Raw genomic sequence first — 19,180 nt, 5'->3', positions numbered from 1 at the left:
CCATAACAAACCTGCAGATAAGAGCAGTGGCTAGATAAATCAATGAGTGAGTGATAGGTGAAGGGCCAAAAATCAGAGATGGAGAATATGTATTCCTGTGACTCAGATGAAAGATATTCAGCATTCCTGGCCATCAGCCCAAACACTCACAATAATGCACCTCTAAGTGCCAAGGCACCTAAAGATTGGCTTGTTTCAGTGTGTTCAATGTGCCTGCGTCGGGAGGAGACTCATGGGTCAGCTGTCTTTGGCCTTATAGGGTCCGGAAATCCAGGTTATAAAACCCAACTCTGCCATTGTGTTGAATCTCAGCAAACTCTCCTTTGCTCCCAGTGTTCCTTTTCTTGTGGGTTTTTACAACATCACTACAGAAACTACATTTCTGCTTTTGTTTATATATGCATATGATTTATGGGTATATTCTTCTCTTTTAAGATTTAGGTGAAATAGCAAAAACCTGGAGCGTCCTTCTGCTGTGATAAATTGATTTGGTAATTTAAAATTAGAAATGCAAACACTGAATAATGCCTTAAAAATGCCCTGTACTGCTTTCTAACAAGTTCTTCTTTTTCATAACTTAAGGTTGAAGATGGGTGATGCTGAAATGTCTGTTTTTGGGGCCGCAGCGCCTTACCTGCGGAAGTCTGATAAGGAGCGTCTAGAGGCGCAGACAAAACCCTTCGACTTAAAGAAGGAATGCTTTGTGCCGGATGCAATAGAGGAGTTTGTTAAAGCTACCGTCACGAGCCGAGAGGGTGACAAAGTCACTGTGGAGACACAAGGAGGCAAGGTCAGTGCAAAATAAACATTATATCCCATTGTTTATGACCAGAAAAAAGTAAAGACCACGTCTGTGAATGTTTGATTAGATTTAGATATTGTAATACAATCCAAGATTACCATATAAGCAGCACATCTAAACATAAAAAAAATATCCTTGCATTTATTGAGGAGACTGGGCCACAATGTACAATGCACTTAAAACACACATTGTCCAGCTTTTAGAATGTATAATACAAATAAGTCATACGTTTTAGTCCATCCTCATTGTTAGCTGAATCTGAGTTTTGCAATGAGTAGGCAACAACACAAACCTATAAATAATTATGAATTTCTCATGATATCTGTAAACAATTCAAATAACAAAAGAAATGCAGAATAATAAAAATGGGTCAGATTTATGTTGCAATCCAGGCAGTCAGAGGTGGAACTTTCAGCAGACCTGAGTGCAACCCAGTCAATCATGCTACTTATTTCTAAAACCAAAAAGAAAAAAAAAATAGATATCTGTCCTTTAAAAATAAAAAAATAATTCTATTTATCACACTATATCAACTCAAAAATAGCTTTTATTATAGGGTTCCAACTCATTTTGTGCTGCAAACATATCTAAAATATGACAAATAACATATCATTTATGTTATTTGTCACTAAACAAATGGGTCTAGACCACTAAAGTCTAGCTGCCATTTGTAAAGTGATGTCAAATGACGGTTCTGCGATCTGGCCCGAGTTCACAGGCCTAATGTCTGACTTAAAGCAGCATTCTAGATGTTAGTTCTGAATAGGAAGTATAGAATAAATCCTAATTTTGAGCTACAACTCTCAAAGGCTTTAATTTTCAGGATTACAGGATTAATTTTGGGAGTGAAAGTTTTGAAGGCAATCTACTGACAACACACAAATTAAAGAACAGAGTCAGTGCTGATGATTGTAATGAACAACACTGATTACTGTAGATCACTAAAAACAGTGATGATGTTTACTAACATTACAGGCACAAAGACAAGACATAATTTCTGTTATGTTAAATTAATGCTACCTCTTCCCCTGAAATGTGGGATGTTTGTGTATGGTCAGAGGGGTCCAATTTCACTGCATATAACAGTGTTGTGACTATTAAAGACCCATCCTCATCATATTTTTTGTCACAACCTAAAGTCATATTACAGTTTTTATGGGGTTTTCAATTTGAAAAAACAAAACAAAAAACTCATGCTAAACTTTATCCTTTGTAGACTGTCACTGTCAAAGAGGCAGATGTTCTGCAACAGAATCCTCCCAAATTTGATAAAATTGAAGACATGGCAATGCTGACCTTTCTCCATGAGCCAGCGGTGCTGTTCAACCTCAAAGAGCGCTATGCAGCATGGATGATCTATGTGAGTATATGTAACGGGATGGTGATGCTGACAACAGGGAGTGAGGATCTAAACGCAGGGTTTATTAACAAGAATGGTCAGGCAAGCAACAGTCAACACAGTAGCAAACAGATGTATACAGGCAATCCAGAGTCATAGTCAAAGAACAGGCATCTGGGGATGTGTAGGTGCTGGTGCAGAGAGTGGCATGCTGGAAATTACAAAAAGTGTATGGGTTGGAGTGGTTATACACCAGGTTTCAGAGGCAGCTGCCTGTAGCGATCGGACATTACATCAATGTTGGTGATCCGGCGGTGTTATAGACTATACCAAAAAGAGGGGGTGGGGGTTGGAGGGATTTCCGGGAGTTTTCCGGGAGACAGAACAAAACGGGAGATGGATCTGAAATATGGGAGACTCCCGGGAAATACAGGAGTGTTGGCATGGCAGGTATTGTGTAATTAGTACTTGATCAGCATCAGCTATGTGTTTGCAATCAGTCAGGATCAGGAACCGGTTGTGAGTGTGTGGTGACTGGTTCTTGTAGTCCATTTACCAGCAGATTTGTAGTCCTACAGTATGTGACAGAATACTGAAGTCTCAGCTTATTCTCTGCAACCAAATCTTTACTTTAAACCAAACCTTCAACACTTTTGTTTCACAGACCTACTCTGGGCTGTTTTGTGTCACTGTCAACCCCTACAAGTGGCTGCCGGTGTACAACCAGGAGGTGGTTATAGCCTATAGAGGGAAAAAGAGGACTGAAGCTCCTCCCCACATCTATTCTATCTCTGACAATGCCTACCAGTACATGTTGGCAGGTAATACTGACAATTTTTTTTATATAAATAATTAGATAAAAACCAATTAATAATTAATTAATATTAAATGATTCTGTCCTTGTACAGACCGGGAAAACCAGTCAATCCTTATCACGTGAGTAATAAATCACACCACATGTAAATATGATGCAATATATTATTTCAGTTAGATGTTATTTACCAAATATTTGTGGGAAATAAAATTAACATCTGTACTCTGCAAGTTAATTTTGATTCAGGATGCTGAGATATAAACATTGTGGCTATTTCATCGATTTGTGATGATAATTTTGTTGATTTCTGAGCCTAGTGGAGAATCTGGTGCTGGGAAGACTGTCAACACTAAAAGAGTCATTCAGTACTTCGCCAGCATTGCAGCAAGTGGAGGGAAGAAAGAACAAGACAAGAACAAGGTTTTCATTTAGAAAATAGACAAATGCAGAGTTTTTGATGCTGAAAGATTTACATGTATTTTCTTTAATGTAATACTATTTCTTTATTTAGGGAACGCTGGAGGATCAAATCATCCAGGCAAACCCTGCCTTGGAGGCCTTTGGTAATGCTAAGACCATCAGAAATGACAACTCCTCCAGATTTGTAAGTGGTTTCTGAATTGAAAATGCAGAGCATAACCAGTTTTATGCAGCATGGTGTACAAACGCTGTATTCTTTTTATTATATTTAGGGTAAATTTATTAGAATTCACTTCGATACAAGGGGGAAGCTGGCATCTGCTGACATTGAAACATGTAAGTCAATGATCAGTTTCAAAATTATTTAATCTGCAATGCAATGTGAAAATGTAAATTACAAATTATAAAAAGATAACCTGTGTGTTATAAAACTTTGTGCTTTCTTTTGGGCTAGATCTGCTGGAGAAGTCCCGTGTCACCTTTCAGTTGAAGGCTGAGAGAGACTATCACATCTTTTATCAAATCTTATCCAACAAAAAACCTGAAATCCTTGGTGAGCAAATGAAGTAAATTCAGATACTCAATAAATATTAGGAATGGAATGATTCACTTTGAGCATGATGAAATAAAAACTTAAAAAAACAACAAGCATTTTTAGTTTTTTAAAAGATGTCTAATAGATGTATAATAGACGTCTAAACATAGTCGTCTTGGCTAAAACATGGCTAAATTTGGGCTGTCAGTGAAAATCTAATAGTCGTCTAAGAATAGGCCACAAACTAGACTAGTCATCAAATAAACAGAAATAAATGACTACACATATAAAGTCTGTCTAATCTGTCTAATTTGATGACTAGTCTAGTTTTGGGCAATTTCTTAGATGTCTATTAGATTTTCACTGAAAGCCCAATTTAGCCTTGTTTTAGCCAAGCGGTCTATGTTTTGATGTCTATTAGATGTCTATTAAACACATAATTGTTTGCTGGGAAGGAAGCTAAGAAAACCAGATGAAGTTAAATTTATTTTAAAAACATACTTTATTATTTTTATTTGTGTTCATGTTTTAAATTTAGTTTGGATAATAAAAGGGCATTTAATTCAGAAAATGCTCAATGATTTTCTTAATTTCTGAAAAAAATCCTAAAACAAATCATATCGTGAGGTCAGTATCATGAATTGTATCAAAACGTGAGATGAGTGAATTGTTACATCCTTAATAAAGACACAACCAAGATAGACTTGCTTGTAATCTTGTACTAACTTCCTTGTGTTTCATGTAAACTGTATAAACAGAGATGTTACTAGTGACAGCCAACCCCTACGACTACGCATTCATCTCTCAAGGAGAGACAACAGTCGCCTCCATTGATGATTCTGATGAGTTAATGGCAACTGACGTAAGTTTAAGTTAAACGATGATGATCTTTGGTCATTTAAAATGAATGTGAATTCTGATCGCATTCTAATACACAAGCTTTCAACTATGACAGAGTGCCTTTGATATATTGGGCTTCACACAAGAAGAAAAGAACTCTGTGTACAAGTTAACTGGAGCCATTATGCATTACGGCAACATGAAGTTCAAGCAGAAGCAGCGAGAGGAACAAGCAGAAGCTGATGGAACTGAGGGTAATGAAATGAAGCTCATATCAGAATGCAGTAAATATTATCACCTCCGTATTCCAGTCATATTCTGGACTTATGATTCCCAGATGCTGACAAATCTGCATACCTAATGGGCCTAAACTCTGCTGACCTCATCAAGGGTCTGTGTCATCCAAGAGTCAAAGTAGGAAATGAGTGGGTCACCAAAGGACAAAATGTCCAGCAGGTGAGTAGTGTTTATCCAAGCTGACAAAAGTTTAAAAAAGGTTAATAAAACATTTATGTGATGATTATTTCAGGTGAACTATGCTATTGGTGCCTTATCAAAATCGGTGTATGAAAAAATGTTTCTCTGGATGGTGGTGAGAATCAACCAGTCTCTGGAGACAAAGCAGCCTCGCCAGTATTTCATCGGAGTATTGGATATTGCTGGCTTTGAGATCTTTGATGTAAGTACTAAATGTCTAGTTTGACCCAAAATAATCTCCACACACCAGCATTTCGTTTCATACTAAAACCTGTAGGAACAATTATGGTATTACAATATTTTTTGGTTTGCAGTTCAACACTTTTGAGCAACTCTGCATCAACTTCACCAATGAAAAACTGCAACAGTTTTTCAACCACCACATGTTTGTGCTGGAACAAGAGGAGTACAAGAAGGAAGGGATTGAATGGGAGTTTATTGACTTTGGCATGGACTTGCAGGCCTGCATCGATCTCATTGAGAAAGTGAGTCATTAATAATACAAAATGCAAATATTAAAATTGAATTATATGCTATACTTCACCATTACTTATTCCTTATTACTTTAGCCTATGGGCATCATGTCCATCCTTGAAGAGGAGTGCATGTTTCCCAAAGCCAGTGATTCAACCTTTAAAGCAAAGCTTTATGACAACCATCTTGGGAAATCAAACAATTTCCAGAAACCCAGGCTTGTGAAGGGCAAGCCAGAGGCTCACTTTGCCCTGGTTCACTACGCTGGCACAGTGGACTACAACATCAACAACTGGCTAGTGAAGAATAAGGATCCTCTTAATGAAACTGTGGTTGGATTGTACCAGAAATCCTCACTGAAGCTGTTGTCTATTCTGTTTGCCAACTACGCTGGTGCAGACTCAGGTGTGCTTGATCAAAATGAATTGCCATCTATATTAGTAAAGTCATATTATATGACTTATGTCGTTAATATATTACAGGGAAAGTTCACTCAAAAAAGAAAATTCTGCCACCATTTACTCATCTTTCACTTTTTGGAAACCTATTTAATTTTCTTTCTGCTGTTGAGCACAAAAGAAAATATTTAGAAAAATGCTGGTAGCATTAACCCATTAATAGGGCTGGGCTATTAATCAAAAAGTGATTGAAATCTACATAAAATCAACCTATAACCATACAAACTATAGCTGATGTAATTTTTTCAGGTCGATTTTTTTATGATTACTTCTTTACTGTATATGGAGTCAAGTGACCCCACTCCATTACGCTACGCTATTCTGCTGACATTCTGCTTCAACACAGAGACAGCTGAGCAACAAGAGCAACATGTACCAAAGAAAAATGCATATTTACTGTACAAAACTTGTCAGTGAACTATGTGGGCAAAATAAATAAACAAATAAAATAATAGTTCATTAATCGTAATCAAGTTAAAATGTTCAATTAATCAGGATTTTGATTTTGATTAAATCACATATATTTTCTCCTACCATGGAAGCCTTTCTTCAAAATATCCTTTTTTTGTGTTCAAAATAAGAAAGAAACACAAAAAGGTTTAGAACCACATGAGGGAGAGTAAATTATGAGGTAATTCTCATTTTTGGGTGAATTATGTTTTCTGATAGCACCTAATAATATTTTATAATTTACTAAAACTTAAACCTTTACATTTTTTTTGTCCAGACGGTGGGAAAAAAGAGAAGAAGAAGAAAGGATCATCATTCCAGACAGTGTCAGCACTTCACAGGGTAACCTATCAATGCGTTAAGACTGGGGTCTCAAACTCAAATTGATGGGAGGGCATATCAGCAACTGACAATTCATAGGAGGGCCGCTTAAACATTCTAGCACACAAAAAAACCTGATCTTCTCAATTGTTCTTCTCAATATCATTCTTTTTTTTGTAAAACTACAACAAAGTGGGAAATATATATATATATATATATATATATATATAATATATATATATATATATATATATATATATATATATATATATATATATATATATATATATATATTCACATTTACTTTAACAAGTTTAATTTAGCCAGCAGTGAGAACTTCTTAAAATTTTACTAATGCACATTTTTTATACAAATCTTAATATGTATATTAGGAAAATCTACTAATGAGGCCATTCGAATATTAGCAAAATGATCATATTTACACCACCAAGCCATGAAGAGGTTTTTGTACAACAAAATGCAGGTGGTATAAAACTGATTATAATCAAATATTTACAAAATAATAGCTTTAGTAAAAATAGAGCACCTACGAACATATATTTCAACGTTTAAATCAGCCCCAGAAATAATCTTCATGTGCGTTGCTACCAACTGCACACTGAGAGAAACCGAAAGTAACCCAAATACTGTATATAGCACAGTACCTTAAATGTCCAATAGGTGGGGGGTCAAAACCACAAGTTATATGCAACTGCACAACAATGATAGTAACTCAAAAATATATGTTTTGTTGGGCCGAATCTCATTTTATTTTTTAATTCAGTTGTTAGCCAAAGGGAGAAGGAGGGGGGACCGCAAATGGCGCGTGGACCGGCAATTTGACACCCCTGCGCTAGTCACAATGTGCTATAATGTTTCCTTGTAGGAGAATCTCAACAAACTAATGACAAACCTAAGGTCCACTCACCCTCATTTTGTGCGCTGCATCATTCCTAATGAGACAAAGACTCCTGGTGCGATGGAGAATCCTTTGGTCATGCATCAGCTACGCTGTAATGGTGTGCTGGAGGGCATCAGGATTTGCAGGAAGGGCTTCCCCAACAGAATCCTCTATGGGGACTTCAAACAGAGGTATGAAGGTGAAGGGAAGGATTAATATGGGCTGAAATAACAAAAAAAGAAAATTGACATAACTCACTCTGTGATTCTGCAGATATCGCATCTTAAACCCTGCAGCTATCCCTGAGGGACAGTTCATAGATAGCAAGAAAGGAGCAGAGAAACTGCTGGGCTCTTTGGATATAGACCACCAACAGTATAGATTTGGACACACTAAGGTAAGTCTCATAAAGCCACCTATTGGCAACAAGCAAAATGGTGAAGTAAAAAAAGACTAAACTCTCATTATCTGCTTTTATATCAGGTATTTTTTAAGGCTGGTCTTCTTGGCCAACTGGAAGAGATGAGAGATGAACGATTATCAAAAATAATCACAGGCATTCAAGCTAGGTCACGAGGTCTTCTCTCAAGGGCCGAATACATAAAGATGGTAGAGCGCAGGTACTGATTATCCCATACTTAAACTAGTAATGTGTGCTGTTGACTTTTTAATGATGTTTGATTCTTTTTTATGTGTTCTCTTCTAATAAAAAAGAGATGCCTTACTTGTGATTCAGTGGAATGTGCGTGCATTCATGGCGGTCAAGAACTGGCCCTGGATGAAGCTCTTCTTTAAAATTAAACCACTGCTGAGATCTGCTGAAGCAGAAAAGGAAATGGCCAATATGAAAGAAGAGTTCTTGAAGCTTAAGGAAGCTTATGCAAAGTCTGAGGCACGTAGAAAAGAACTTGAAGAAAAAATGGTGACTCTTCTCCAAGAAAAGAATGACCTACAACTTCAAGTGCAAGCGGTATGTTTGTTAAAAAAATCACATTTACAAGATCTGTATGCAGGTAATGCATTATCTATTCAATCTATCCAACAGGAGCAAGACAACCTCTGCGATGCCGAAGAAAGGTGTGAAGGTCTGATCAAAAACAAGATTCAGATGGAGGCTAAAGCCAAAGAGCTCACAGAGCGACTTGAGGATGAGGAAGAGATGAATGCAGAGCTGACAGCTAAGAAGAGAAAGCTGGAGGACGAATGCTCTGAGCTGAAGAAGGATATTGATGATCTGGAGCTCACTCTGGCTAAAGTGGAGAAAGAGAAGCATGCTACTGAGAACAAGGTTTCAGACAAACGATAATTGACTGTAAAGAGAAGTCCATTTGTCTGACGTTTGCTTATTACTAGCTTTTCACACACAGGTGAAGAACCTGACAGAAGAAATGGCAGCTTTAGATGATATCATTGCTAAGCTGACAAAAGAGAAAAAGGCCTTGCAGGAAGCTCATCAGCAGACACTGGATGACCTGCAGAGTGAGGAGGACAAAGTCAACACACTCACCAAGGCAAAAGTAAAACTAGAGCAACAAGTGGATGATGTGAGTAAGCGTTGTTTTGGACGTAGCATTTAGTTGTGATGAAGTAAACTACAGTACTACATTAAGGACTTCTTTTGATAAATTTGTTAGCTTGAGGGATCTCTAGAGCAAGAAAAGAAAATCCGAATGGACCTAGAAAGAGCCAAGAGGAAACTTGAAGGAGATCTGAAGTTAACTCAGGAAAGCATAATGGACCTGGAGAATGACAAGCAGCAACTGGAAGAAAAACTGAAGAAGTAAGACAAACTACTTAATTGTTGTTGTCCTTTTGAATGTTTAAATCCTAATGAATTCTATGATTTCAATTTCAGGAAAGACTTTGAAATCAGTCAGCTCAACAGTAAAATTGACGATGAGCAAAACATAATTATCCAACTCCAGAAGAAACTCAAGGAGCTGCAGGTACTTTGACCATACATAATGTTCTGCACATCTTAGTAATGTGCATTTTTACGGAAAAACATATCTTCTCCTTTTATGCTAGGCTCGAGTTGAGGAGCTGGAGGAAGAGCTTGAGGCGGAAAGAGCTGCCAGAGCCAAAGTGGAGAAACAGAGAGCAGATTTAGCCAGAGAGCTGGAGGAGATCAGCGAGAGACTGGAGGAGGCTGGAGGAGCTACAACTGCTCAGATTGAGATGAACAAGAAACGAGAGGCAGAGTTTCAGAAACTCCGGAGAGACCTTGAAGAGGCCACTCTGCAGCACGAGGCCACTGCCGCCACACTCAGGAAGAAACAAGCCGACAGTGTGGCTGAACTTGGAGAGCAGATAGACAATCTGCAGAGGGTCAAGCAAAAACTGGAAAAGGAGAAAAGTGAACTGAGGCTGGAGTTGGATGATGTAGCCTCCAGCATGGAGCAGATTGTAAAGTCCAAGGTGTATTGAATTAGTTGACTTTTTTTAGAAGAAAAACAAACTTACAATTAAGAATTGTCTAAATTAATGCAATATTTACTCAAACAGACTAATATGGAGAAAGTTAACAGAACCCTAGAAGATCAAATGAATGAATACCGTAACAAATGTGAGGAATATCAAAGGTCCCTCAATGATTTTACAACTCAGAAGGCAAAGCTTCAGGCAGAAAATGGTAAATCAAAAATGTTGTTTTTGTTCAACTTTAAATCATTGAGAGATATACAAGAAAAGAGTATTTGATTCTTTCTTTTGATTCTTTTTGATACTTTGTTTCTTTCACTACATTAGATGAATTTTCAAGACAATTGGAAGAAAAGGAATCATTGGTCTCTCAGCTAACAAGGGGTAAGAATTCCTTCAGTCAACAAATGGAGGACCTGAAAAGGCAGTTAGATGAGGAAATTAAGGTAACATACACTTGTTTACTTTCCCATATTTCTACTACTGTATAACAGTCTATAACAAGGTAATCCAGTCTATAACAAGGTAATCCAATATTTTCTTTTTTCCAGGCAAAGAACGCTCTTGCTCATGCACTGCAGTCAGCCCGTCATGACACAGATCTGCTCAGAGAGCAGTATGAGGAGGAACAGGAGGCCAAAGCAGAGCTACAGCGAAGCATGTCTAAAGCTAATTCTGAGGTGGCACAGTGGAGAACCAAGTACGAAACTGATGCCATCCAGAGGACTGAAGAACTGGAGGAAGCCAAGTAAGACATTTCTAAAGACATTGGGGTATTGGGAAACCACACTCTAAAAGAAATATTGGATGTTTCAAGCCACATTTTAATATAATATGGACATACCCAATAAATTACACCTTTTACCCAACAGTTGGGTTTGTCTACATTTAACCAAATATGACTTGAAACAACTCAAAGCATTTTTAGAATACACTAAAAAAGTCTGATACATCCTGCTGGTGTTGATCTACAAACAAAATCAGCAGATTTTAATCTCACTTGCCTGATTGTTGTTGATTTTTTCAGCTTAAAACAAACTGTACATTAAATTATTTTACACAGGAAGAAATTGGCTCAGCGTTTGCAGGAGGCTGAGGAGGCCGTGGAGGCTGTGAATGCTAAATGCTCTTCTCTTGAAAAGACTAAGCACAGACTGCAGAATGAAATAGAAGATTTGATGGTGGATGTGGAGAGATCCAACACTGCTGCTGCTTCTTTAGACAAGAAACAAAGACACTTTGATAAAGTAAGTGAAAGTATAGTTCTTAACATGACCAAAATGTTTTAATGTTTAAAATGTTCTAATGCAATCGTCTGTCCTTAAAAGATTGTTTATCACCACTGATGGTTCCATAGAGAATTTTTAACATTTTCCATTGCAAAAAACTTTTAGTGGAAAAGAGTTCTATATATTATTGAGATATTCCTCAAGCATCCTTTTAAAATCTTTATTTTTAAGAGTTTATAATCATCCATTTTTACGCTATTAATTTTAAACTCCATTTCAAAATTCACAATCTTACTTTCAGATCATATCTGAATGGAAGCAGAAGTACGAGGAGTCTCAATGTGAACTGGAGAGCTCTCAGAAGGAGGCCAGATCTTTAAGCACAGAACTGTTCAAGTTGAAGAACTCATATGAGGAATCTATGGATCACCTGGAAACCATGAAGAGAGAGAACAAGATTCTGCAAGGTTTCTATTTTACACATTTCCATAAACTCACAAGGGTCTTTTTGTATTAAAGATTCAATGGGCTATCCAAAAATAATTCTGTTTTTCATTTAGAGGAGATCTCCGATCTGACTGAACAGCTTGGCGAAGGTGGAAAGACAATGCATGAGCTGGAGAAAGTCCGTAAGCAGCTGGAGCAAGAAAAAGCTGAGATACAGGCTGCTCTGGAAGAGGCTGAGGTAGGAGGGTGCTCACAAAAATAAATGAAAAGAGGAGCAAGTATGGCATGAGTAAACTAATTCTGTGTTTTACAGGGATCTCTGGAGCATGAGGAGGGTAAAATCCTGAGAACGCAGCTAGAATTTAACCAAATAAAGGCGGACATTGAACGCAAGCTGACCGAGAAAGATGAAGAAATGGAGCAGGTAAAGAGAAACCAACAGAGAACCATAGACACCCTGCAAAGTGCTTTGGAGTCTGAAACCCGTAGCAGGAATGAAGCTCTGAGAATAAAGAAGAAGATGGAAGGAGATCTGAATGAAATGGAGATCCAGCTGAGCCAGGCTAACAGACAGGCAGCTGAGGCTCAAAAACAGCTCAAGTCAGTCCAAGCTCATCTAAAGGTACAAAATCAGCTACTATTTAATGATGAATTCTACAAGGTGTCCAAAAAAATAACCTTGCTTCCCTACTTAATGGAAAATTTTGTAGGACTCCCAGCTTCAGCTGGATGATTCTCTTCGAGCAAATGATGATCTGAAGGAGAACACTGCCATTGTGGAGAGACGAAATACTCTGCTTCAGGCCGAGCTTGAAGAGCTCAGGGCTGTTTTGGAGCAAACAGAACGTGGACGAAAACTTTCTGAGCAAGAGCTCCTGGACGTCACTGAGAGAGTACAGCTTCTGCATTCTCAGGTAAAACACAAAGAGTCATCATGGATGTTATTAAAAGGGTTAGTAGCAAAGCCTTTAACACAAACTTACAACATTATCTGATACAGAACACCAGTCTCATAAATCAGAAGAAGAAGCTGGAGACGGATATATCCCAGTTTCAGACTGAAGTGGAAGAGGCAGTGCAAGAATGCAGGAATGCTGAGGAAAAAGCCAAGAAGGCCATAACTGATGCTGCCATGATGGCAGAGGAGCTGAAGAAGGAGCAGGATACAAGCGCTCACCTGGAGAGGATGAAGAAGAACATGGAGCAGACCATTAAGGACCTGCAGCACCGCCTGGATGAAGCAGAACAAATCGCTATGAAGGGAGGCAAGAAACAAGTCCAGAAACTGGAGGCCAGGGTGAGTTCAATATAAAGTTTTTGGAACTCCTATTCATTTTAGAAGACATAATTAAAGCATTGGCTAATGTACTGGATCCCTCCTAGGTCAGAGAGCTGGAATGCGAAGTTGAGGCTGAACAGAAGAGAAGCAGCGAATCTGTGAAGGGAATCCGTAAATATGAACGCCGCATCAAGGAACTTACTTATCAGGTGGGATTAGAAGATTTAGATGTCACGGAGCAGTGAATAAACCTGGTAATTATTAAAATAAATCATGTACACAGAATTAATCTTTAGTTGTATGAACCATAGACCGAAGAGGACCGTAAAAACATAGCCCGTCTTCAGGATTTGGTTGACAAGCTGCAACTTAAAGTCAAAGCTTACAAAAGAGCATCAGAGGAATCTGTAAGTGTTGAGACAGTACTAAAAAGTGGTGTTGTCTAACATATAATATTGTCTTACGTGTTATATTTGCCTCCTGCATCAGGAAGAACAGGCAAACGTTCACCTTGGCAAATTCCGTAAACTGCAGCATGAACTGGATGAAGCAGAGGAAAGGGCTGATATTGCTGAATCTCAAGTGAACAAACTACGTGCCAAAAGTCGTGATGCGGGTCCGAAGGTACAGTAGATACAGTGAATTAAGCAGTTATTAAAGGTGCAATAAGTGATTGGTTGCGTCTGAAATTGCATACTTCCATACTATATAGTACGCTAAAAATAGTATGCGAGCCGAGTAGTATGTCAGAATTCATTGAATTTGACAAACAGTATGCGAGAAGTACCCGGATGATCTACTACTTCCAGCGAGATTCTGAAGTGCGCATGCCATGCTCGAGAATTCATGAATGGGAGTGAAGTGACGCAACTCATGTGGATAGGTCATGTGTTCATGTCAAAATGGCGGATGTAGTAGTCCGAGTTCCATTCATACTGCTCACATTCATACTGTATAGAATACACTTTTATAATGGCCGAGTAGTACATTTAAATTTAAATGCAGTACCTACTGAATAGTAGGTGATTTCGGACGCAGACGTTGTCTTCAGTCTTCAGACATTGAATATTATTTTAATATTCTGTGAGTGGAAAGTGTAGGACCAAGAAAAAGATGTAAAAGATTCAGTCCAAACCGTTTAACAGCTATCCTACCTGCCTGTCAAAATATGTAATTGCATACCTCTGCACGCTCTGTTTGAGCAAAAAGGACTTCGCGGATGCGGTTCAGATAGAGAATGGCAGGTAAACAGACTGTTGTTAGTAACTGTATAATAAAGTTTTCTCTCTGGTTAATGTAACATGATGTATTGCAGTGATGTAAAGTCTAGTCTGCCTTCATGCATCCAGGAGGCATGGTTTTGATATCAATTTGCAGGGTGGGATGTAGGTTTTTAGTGCTATCAGGCTAATTTAGCATTTTTCAAGATCCTCTATTGCACCTTTAAGTATAAAAGTCAAAACGTTGTTAGTTTTCAGTTGGGACAAATCCAAGTCCTTAAAAAGCCAGTGAAGTAGGCAGGCACCATGATTTGCTATTTGCTTGCCAATGGAGGAGTTTTATTCCAGAATGTATGCAATCTTTAGTATGTTAAGTCATCATTATTTGTAAACTAAGCTTCTGTTAACATTTACATTTACGATTTCCTTAGTAACTAATAGATTGTTCCTTTTTCCTTGTCAACATTTTTCTCCCACAGAAAGCGTTTGATGAAGAATAAAGTCGGGGAAATCTTCTAAAATCACCTGAACTTGCTTGCCTTTCTCTCTGTACACTAAAGTGTTCCTTAACTTACATGAATAATAAAGTCACTCTGCATCTAGTCTGTTGTATTGTGAGTTTCTGGAAATTGTCCTGTTTAATGTGGGCCAATTTATAATACAGTTAATGAGAAGAATCTAATTAATTAAATTAGTAGGACACTTTCCTGGATTAACATCTATGTTGATCCTGGAACAACATTCCATTCAGCCAATCAGAATTAAGGGATACGTTTAGAGTTTATGTTAAGATTAGGCTTACGGTTAGGTTTATGCACTTCTACATGGGTGTTATCCAACTATCATTCCCCTCTAATTTTGGGAATAATTTACTTTTATGGTTGGTTTTAGGGGTGGGGAATAGGTATGGATTACATTTTCGTACACAAAAATGATGTTCCAGGATCAACATAGATGTTAATCCAGTATTGCAACGTACATTCATCAGTGAATAAAACATTCTTAGGCTCATTTGAATTAGCTGTGCCTCAAATATACAGAAGTATGAGCTCTGATATTGATCATGTCCTGTGGCAAGTGGAAGTAAATTGTAAGTGTACAGTGATAAACAATTCAAAACTGAGTTTCAATGTTAACCTTGATGAACAGATGAACAATGATTTTAAAATAAATGTAGGTTAATAATAAATGTCATGAACTCATAAATGGCAGATGGGGAGCTGCTGGTGTCTAAAATGGAGAGGTATAATACAGCTTTATGTTCCTTAAATAGACTGGACACAAAGGAGAAAGGCCCATGGTCAGTGAGCTATACTCTTAAGCACATGTCTATAACCACAGACAGCTGTACTGATTCTTCAGTGTGTCAGACCATCTTTATGCTTCATAGATGTTCCATCTACACATATTTAAAAAATGTTTACCAACAAATCCCAAAGGAACAACCAACTTAACATACAGTAAAATTCTGAAAATATACTATGAAAATAGCTATATTTTACACATATCTTCTATTAATCCCAGCTTGTTAACAAATGCACAGTAATTTTTCAGTGATTGAATATTATTATTATGATATGTGCTAATAAGAGCTGAATAAGTCCTGCTTTATATGTGAGTAGGGAAACATACACCACAAAGTGTGTTAAGAGCAACTAATCTAATGAGGCTGAATTACACTGGAAAAATATATCTGTTAATTAACAGTTTCCAAGTGTTTTCTGTTTATTTACGGTAGTGATTGCATTATGGGACCTTAATCTCTGCTCGGTTGACTTTTGATGTTGAAAATTCAATTCTACTTTTTAACAAAGTGAATTTTATTGACATTTTAGTATGAAATTATATTATAATTTAAGATGATAATTTAGTTTGAAATAATATAATGTATAAGAAATAATATATAGAGAAATAAGTCTGTAAAATACCAAAACAAAATGTACTGGCAGTTTATTACAAGACTTTTGATGTGTACAACACAAACCTAGACAATATATCACTTTAATCTATTAAAATGTTGTTAAAAGTCACTTGTCTGTTAAAAGATTAACTTTAAAGTTAAAAGTTGTTGGAAGAAAGATGAAGGTCTCATAATGCAAAAGCATAATGAAGAGTTCATGCAAAAACTTTCAAAAATAAGCATTTTATCAGGTCTCTGTGTGAAAGTTCAGTTATTTCAAGTTTATGGCAAAAAATACACTCTATTAAAGATCTTTAAAATGAAATAACTCAACATAAACATAGGAGTCAGAGAAAAATGCTCATTTTCGATGGGAATTTCAGATGGCACTTAGATGTTTTTGCAACTCTTTAAATAATGAAAATCTAAAAAATAAAAAAAAAAAAACGAATCACGAGGTACGGAAATCTGCAAGTTTAGGGATATATTTTTTTTTACAGTAGTTACACTTGGAATACATCTTTTAGAATGTCTATTTAAAATATACAACATTTAAACAGTTTTAAAATAAGAAGTAAAAGAGAAGTTTCTGCTTAGTTCTCTCCCAAAATAAAAGATATGTGCTTATTACTAAATATCACTTTTCTATTTTAATGTTACTCCAACTAATAATTTTGAAATATACTTAATATTAAATGAATAAATTTAATAAATAAATAAATTGAAATTCATTTTTAAATATATTTTTATTAATAAAACAAATTTCAAATATATTTTCCCTATTATTTTTTTATGAATAATGCTCATATAGTACAGTGTCATGGCTGATTAAAAATATTTGTAGGAGGTAAGTCACTGACCATTGGTAGAGCTGACAAAATGTTTCTTCTAAGCGATGTCTATGTAGTTATAATTTCTAAAAACATGGTAAGCTATTAAATGATAAAACTGGTAACAGTATACAGTGTGGAGATAGAGTATAGGCATTAGCAAGTGTAATTAAGCAGCCAGCTGTTATTCTGCAGTTAAACATTTATGGAAAATATGATCTAATTTGATGACCAATGAGAACAAAATGAATGTCTGAGCACAAGTCAGAGTGATGTATTAATGCTGCTCTAACTTAGAGAGGTCATCATTATCTTTCCCGAGTCCTTCAGCGATGGCTTGGCATTTCTCACTTGCTTTTGCACTTTGACGCCAGTCATCGTTGAAAAGATATGGCTGGGTGTCAGAATAGAACAGTCTTATCACTTGTCATAAGCACTTAACTCCTTGTTTATCTGTTGACCCTTCCTGTGTGGTAATTGTCAAGAGTACTCGCCTTTCATTAACATCTGCCAATTGCACGTATAGAATTCTATTCAATCTTCAGATATATTCTAAAACAGGATGGATATGAAAAAATTTGAATATCAGAAATTAAAAATGGACAATATTATAATAATGTGCTGTCTTCCATACCTTTAAACACCATTTCAATCTTCCTGTCTGCATACATTTGTCCTGCATGAGCAGAATGTCTCCCCATGAGGCCTAAAGATTAGCGTTTGTTTCATCACTCACAGTTGCAGCAAATTCCAAGGACACAGGCATGGAAACAACAACATGTGCATCTTAAAACGTGGGCTTAATATGAGTATAAGCCTATGTACCATTACAAGAATTTTAGCGTACCAGAACATACTGATGGGATGATACTGATGTTTATAGCTGTCACTTGGTTTTATTTATGAGCTAAGACACCTATAATGGCCAGGTCGCAGATTATATTTGATCCCAGGCAGAGACATCCAGTAAGGCTCCTAGTATGATGTGGTTTCGCTCCTCAATCAGTGAGATTCACTCTGCAGGAATTTGACAGGGTTATCTTTGTCCTCAAAGAAACAATGGGTTGTCAACAACATAGGTTGCAGGGGGGGGGGGGGTCACTTGTAAGCTGCTGTTCTCAAAAATGAAGGAAGGCACAACAAAAAAAACGTTATTGTTTCCCATGCAGTAGACAAGTCTAGTTCAACATTTTCGTATTGTATTATCATTATCCTCTGACTGAATCTAAGGTATGGCACCTGTGGTAAACCACTGTGTGTGCTGTTCGACACTTGCCGCCTGGTTAATCTAGCAGGCTAAGATGCTTAATATAGATGCAGACTCAGAGGGCATCTGATATTGTTGTTTGCGTCTCTGCAAAGACTGGGCTATGATGACAAAAAAACACAATGTCGCATATTAACCCTCCTTAAGCTCTCTGGGTAATTGAGAGCGCATGAGGCATGCAGTTCAAACGCATCCCCTTACTGAAATATGATGCCGTCTCCTGAGTATTCTAAACAATGACAGATGACAAATATAGAATTCCATCTAAAGTTTGTTAAGACGTCCAGAATCTGAATCCCTTTGTTGTCTGTTAAACCCTCACGGGGCATTAAAGTAATGCAGTGACGGCTTACCACAAGAACACACAAATGGAATAAATCTATAAATATCTGGCTCTTTTGTCCTAGGTTTTGAAACAATGTCCACCTCAGATGCATATTCTTTAATGTACACTAACAATTTTGCCTGGCTTTTATCATTCATGTTTCATTTAAGTAAAAACCACTTATCTCCACCCCCCCTTGAACTAAATTAGCCCTCCGCTATCAGAGAACCTAATATGGAGAGCTAACAAATCTCAACAAAGATAAGACTTAACTCAACTAGCAGGTTCTTATTTCTCTCTAATACCCCTAACTACACTTGCTGCACCTTAATAGTGGTCAGACGCAACAGGCAATAGCATTCCGGCCTCATGGGATGCCTTCACCAAATTTGGGAGGGTGACTACCTTTATAAAGTGATCTCATAGTTGGT

At 37.1% G+C, this 19,180-nt stretch overlaps 1 protein-coding gene across 1 annotated transcript; it reads left to right on the top strand.

Moving 5' to 3' along the window:
• The first annotated feature begins 315 nt into the window (after positions 1 to 315).
• Positions 316 to 15,029, top strand: LOC130243384 (myosin-7-like). The gene is made up of 39 exons (XM_056475547.1): positions 316 to 346; positions 436 to 491; positions 583 to 790; positions 2,019 to 2,162; positions 2,806 to 2,962; positions 3,050 to 3,077; positions 3,273 to 3,375; positions 3,467 to 3,559; positions 3,648 to 3,711; positions 3,830 to 3,928; positions 4,669 to 4,772; positions 4,866 to 5,004; positions 5,088 to 5,206; positions 5,280 to 5,429; positions 5,542 to 5,712; positions 5,797 to 6,106; positions 6,887 to 6,951; positions 7,817 to 8,022; positions 8,105 to 8,228; positions 8,315 to 8,451; positions 8,546 to 8,801; positions 8,877 to 9,119; positions 9,199 to 9,375; positions 9,466 to 9,611; positions 9,687 to 9,777; positions 9,860 to 10,249; positions 10,337 to 10,463; positions 10,580 to 10,698; positions 10,804 to 11,000; positions 11,316 to 11,499; positions 11,783 to 11,948; positions 12,042 to 12,166; positions 12,242 to 12,550; positions 12,639 to 12,842; positions 12,929 to 13,225; positions 13,312 to 13,416; positions 13,519 to 13,614; positions 13,697 to 13,831; positions 14,907 to 15,029. The coding sequence occupies exons 3-39, from the start codon at positions 590 to 592 to the stop codon at positions 14,925 to 14,927; spliced, it is 5,802 nt and encodes a 1,933-aa protein (XP_056331522.1). The 5' UTR covers positions 316 to 346; positions 436 to 491; positions 583 to 589; the 3' UTR covers positions 14,928 to 15,029.
• Positions 15,030 to 19,180: the final 4,151 nt, after the last annotated feature.

Source organism: Danio aesculapii, chromosome 2 (assembly GCF_903798145.1).
Source record: "Danio aesculapii chromosome 2, fDanAes4.1, whole genome shotgun sequence".
NCBI lineage: Eukaryota > Metazoa > Chordata > Actinopteri > Cypriniformes > Danionidae > Danio > Danio aesculapii.
This window is presented reverse-complemented; position numbering and strand designations above follow the sequence as displayed.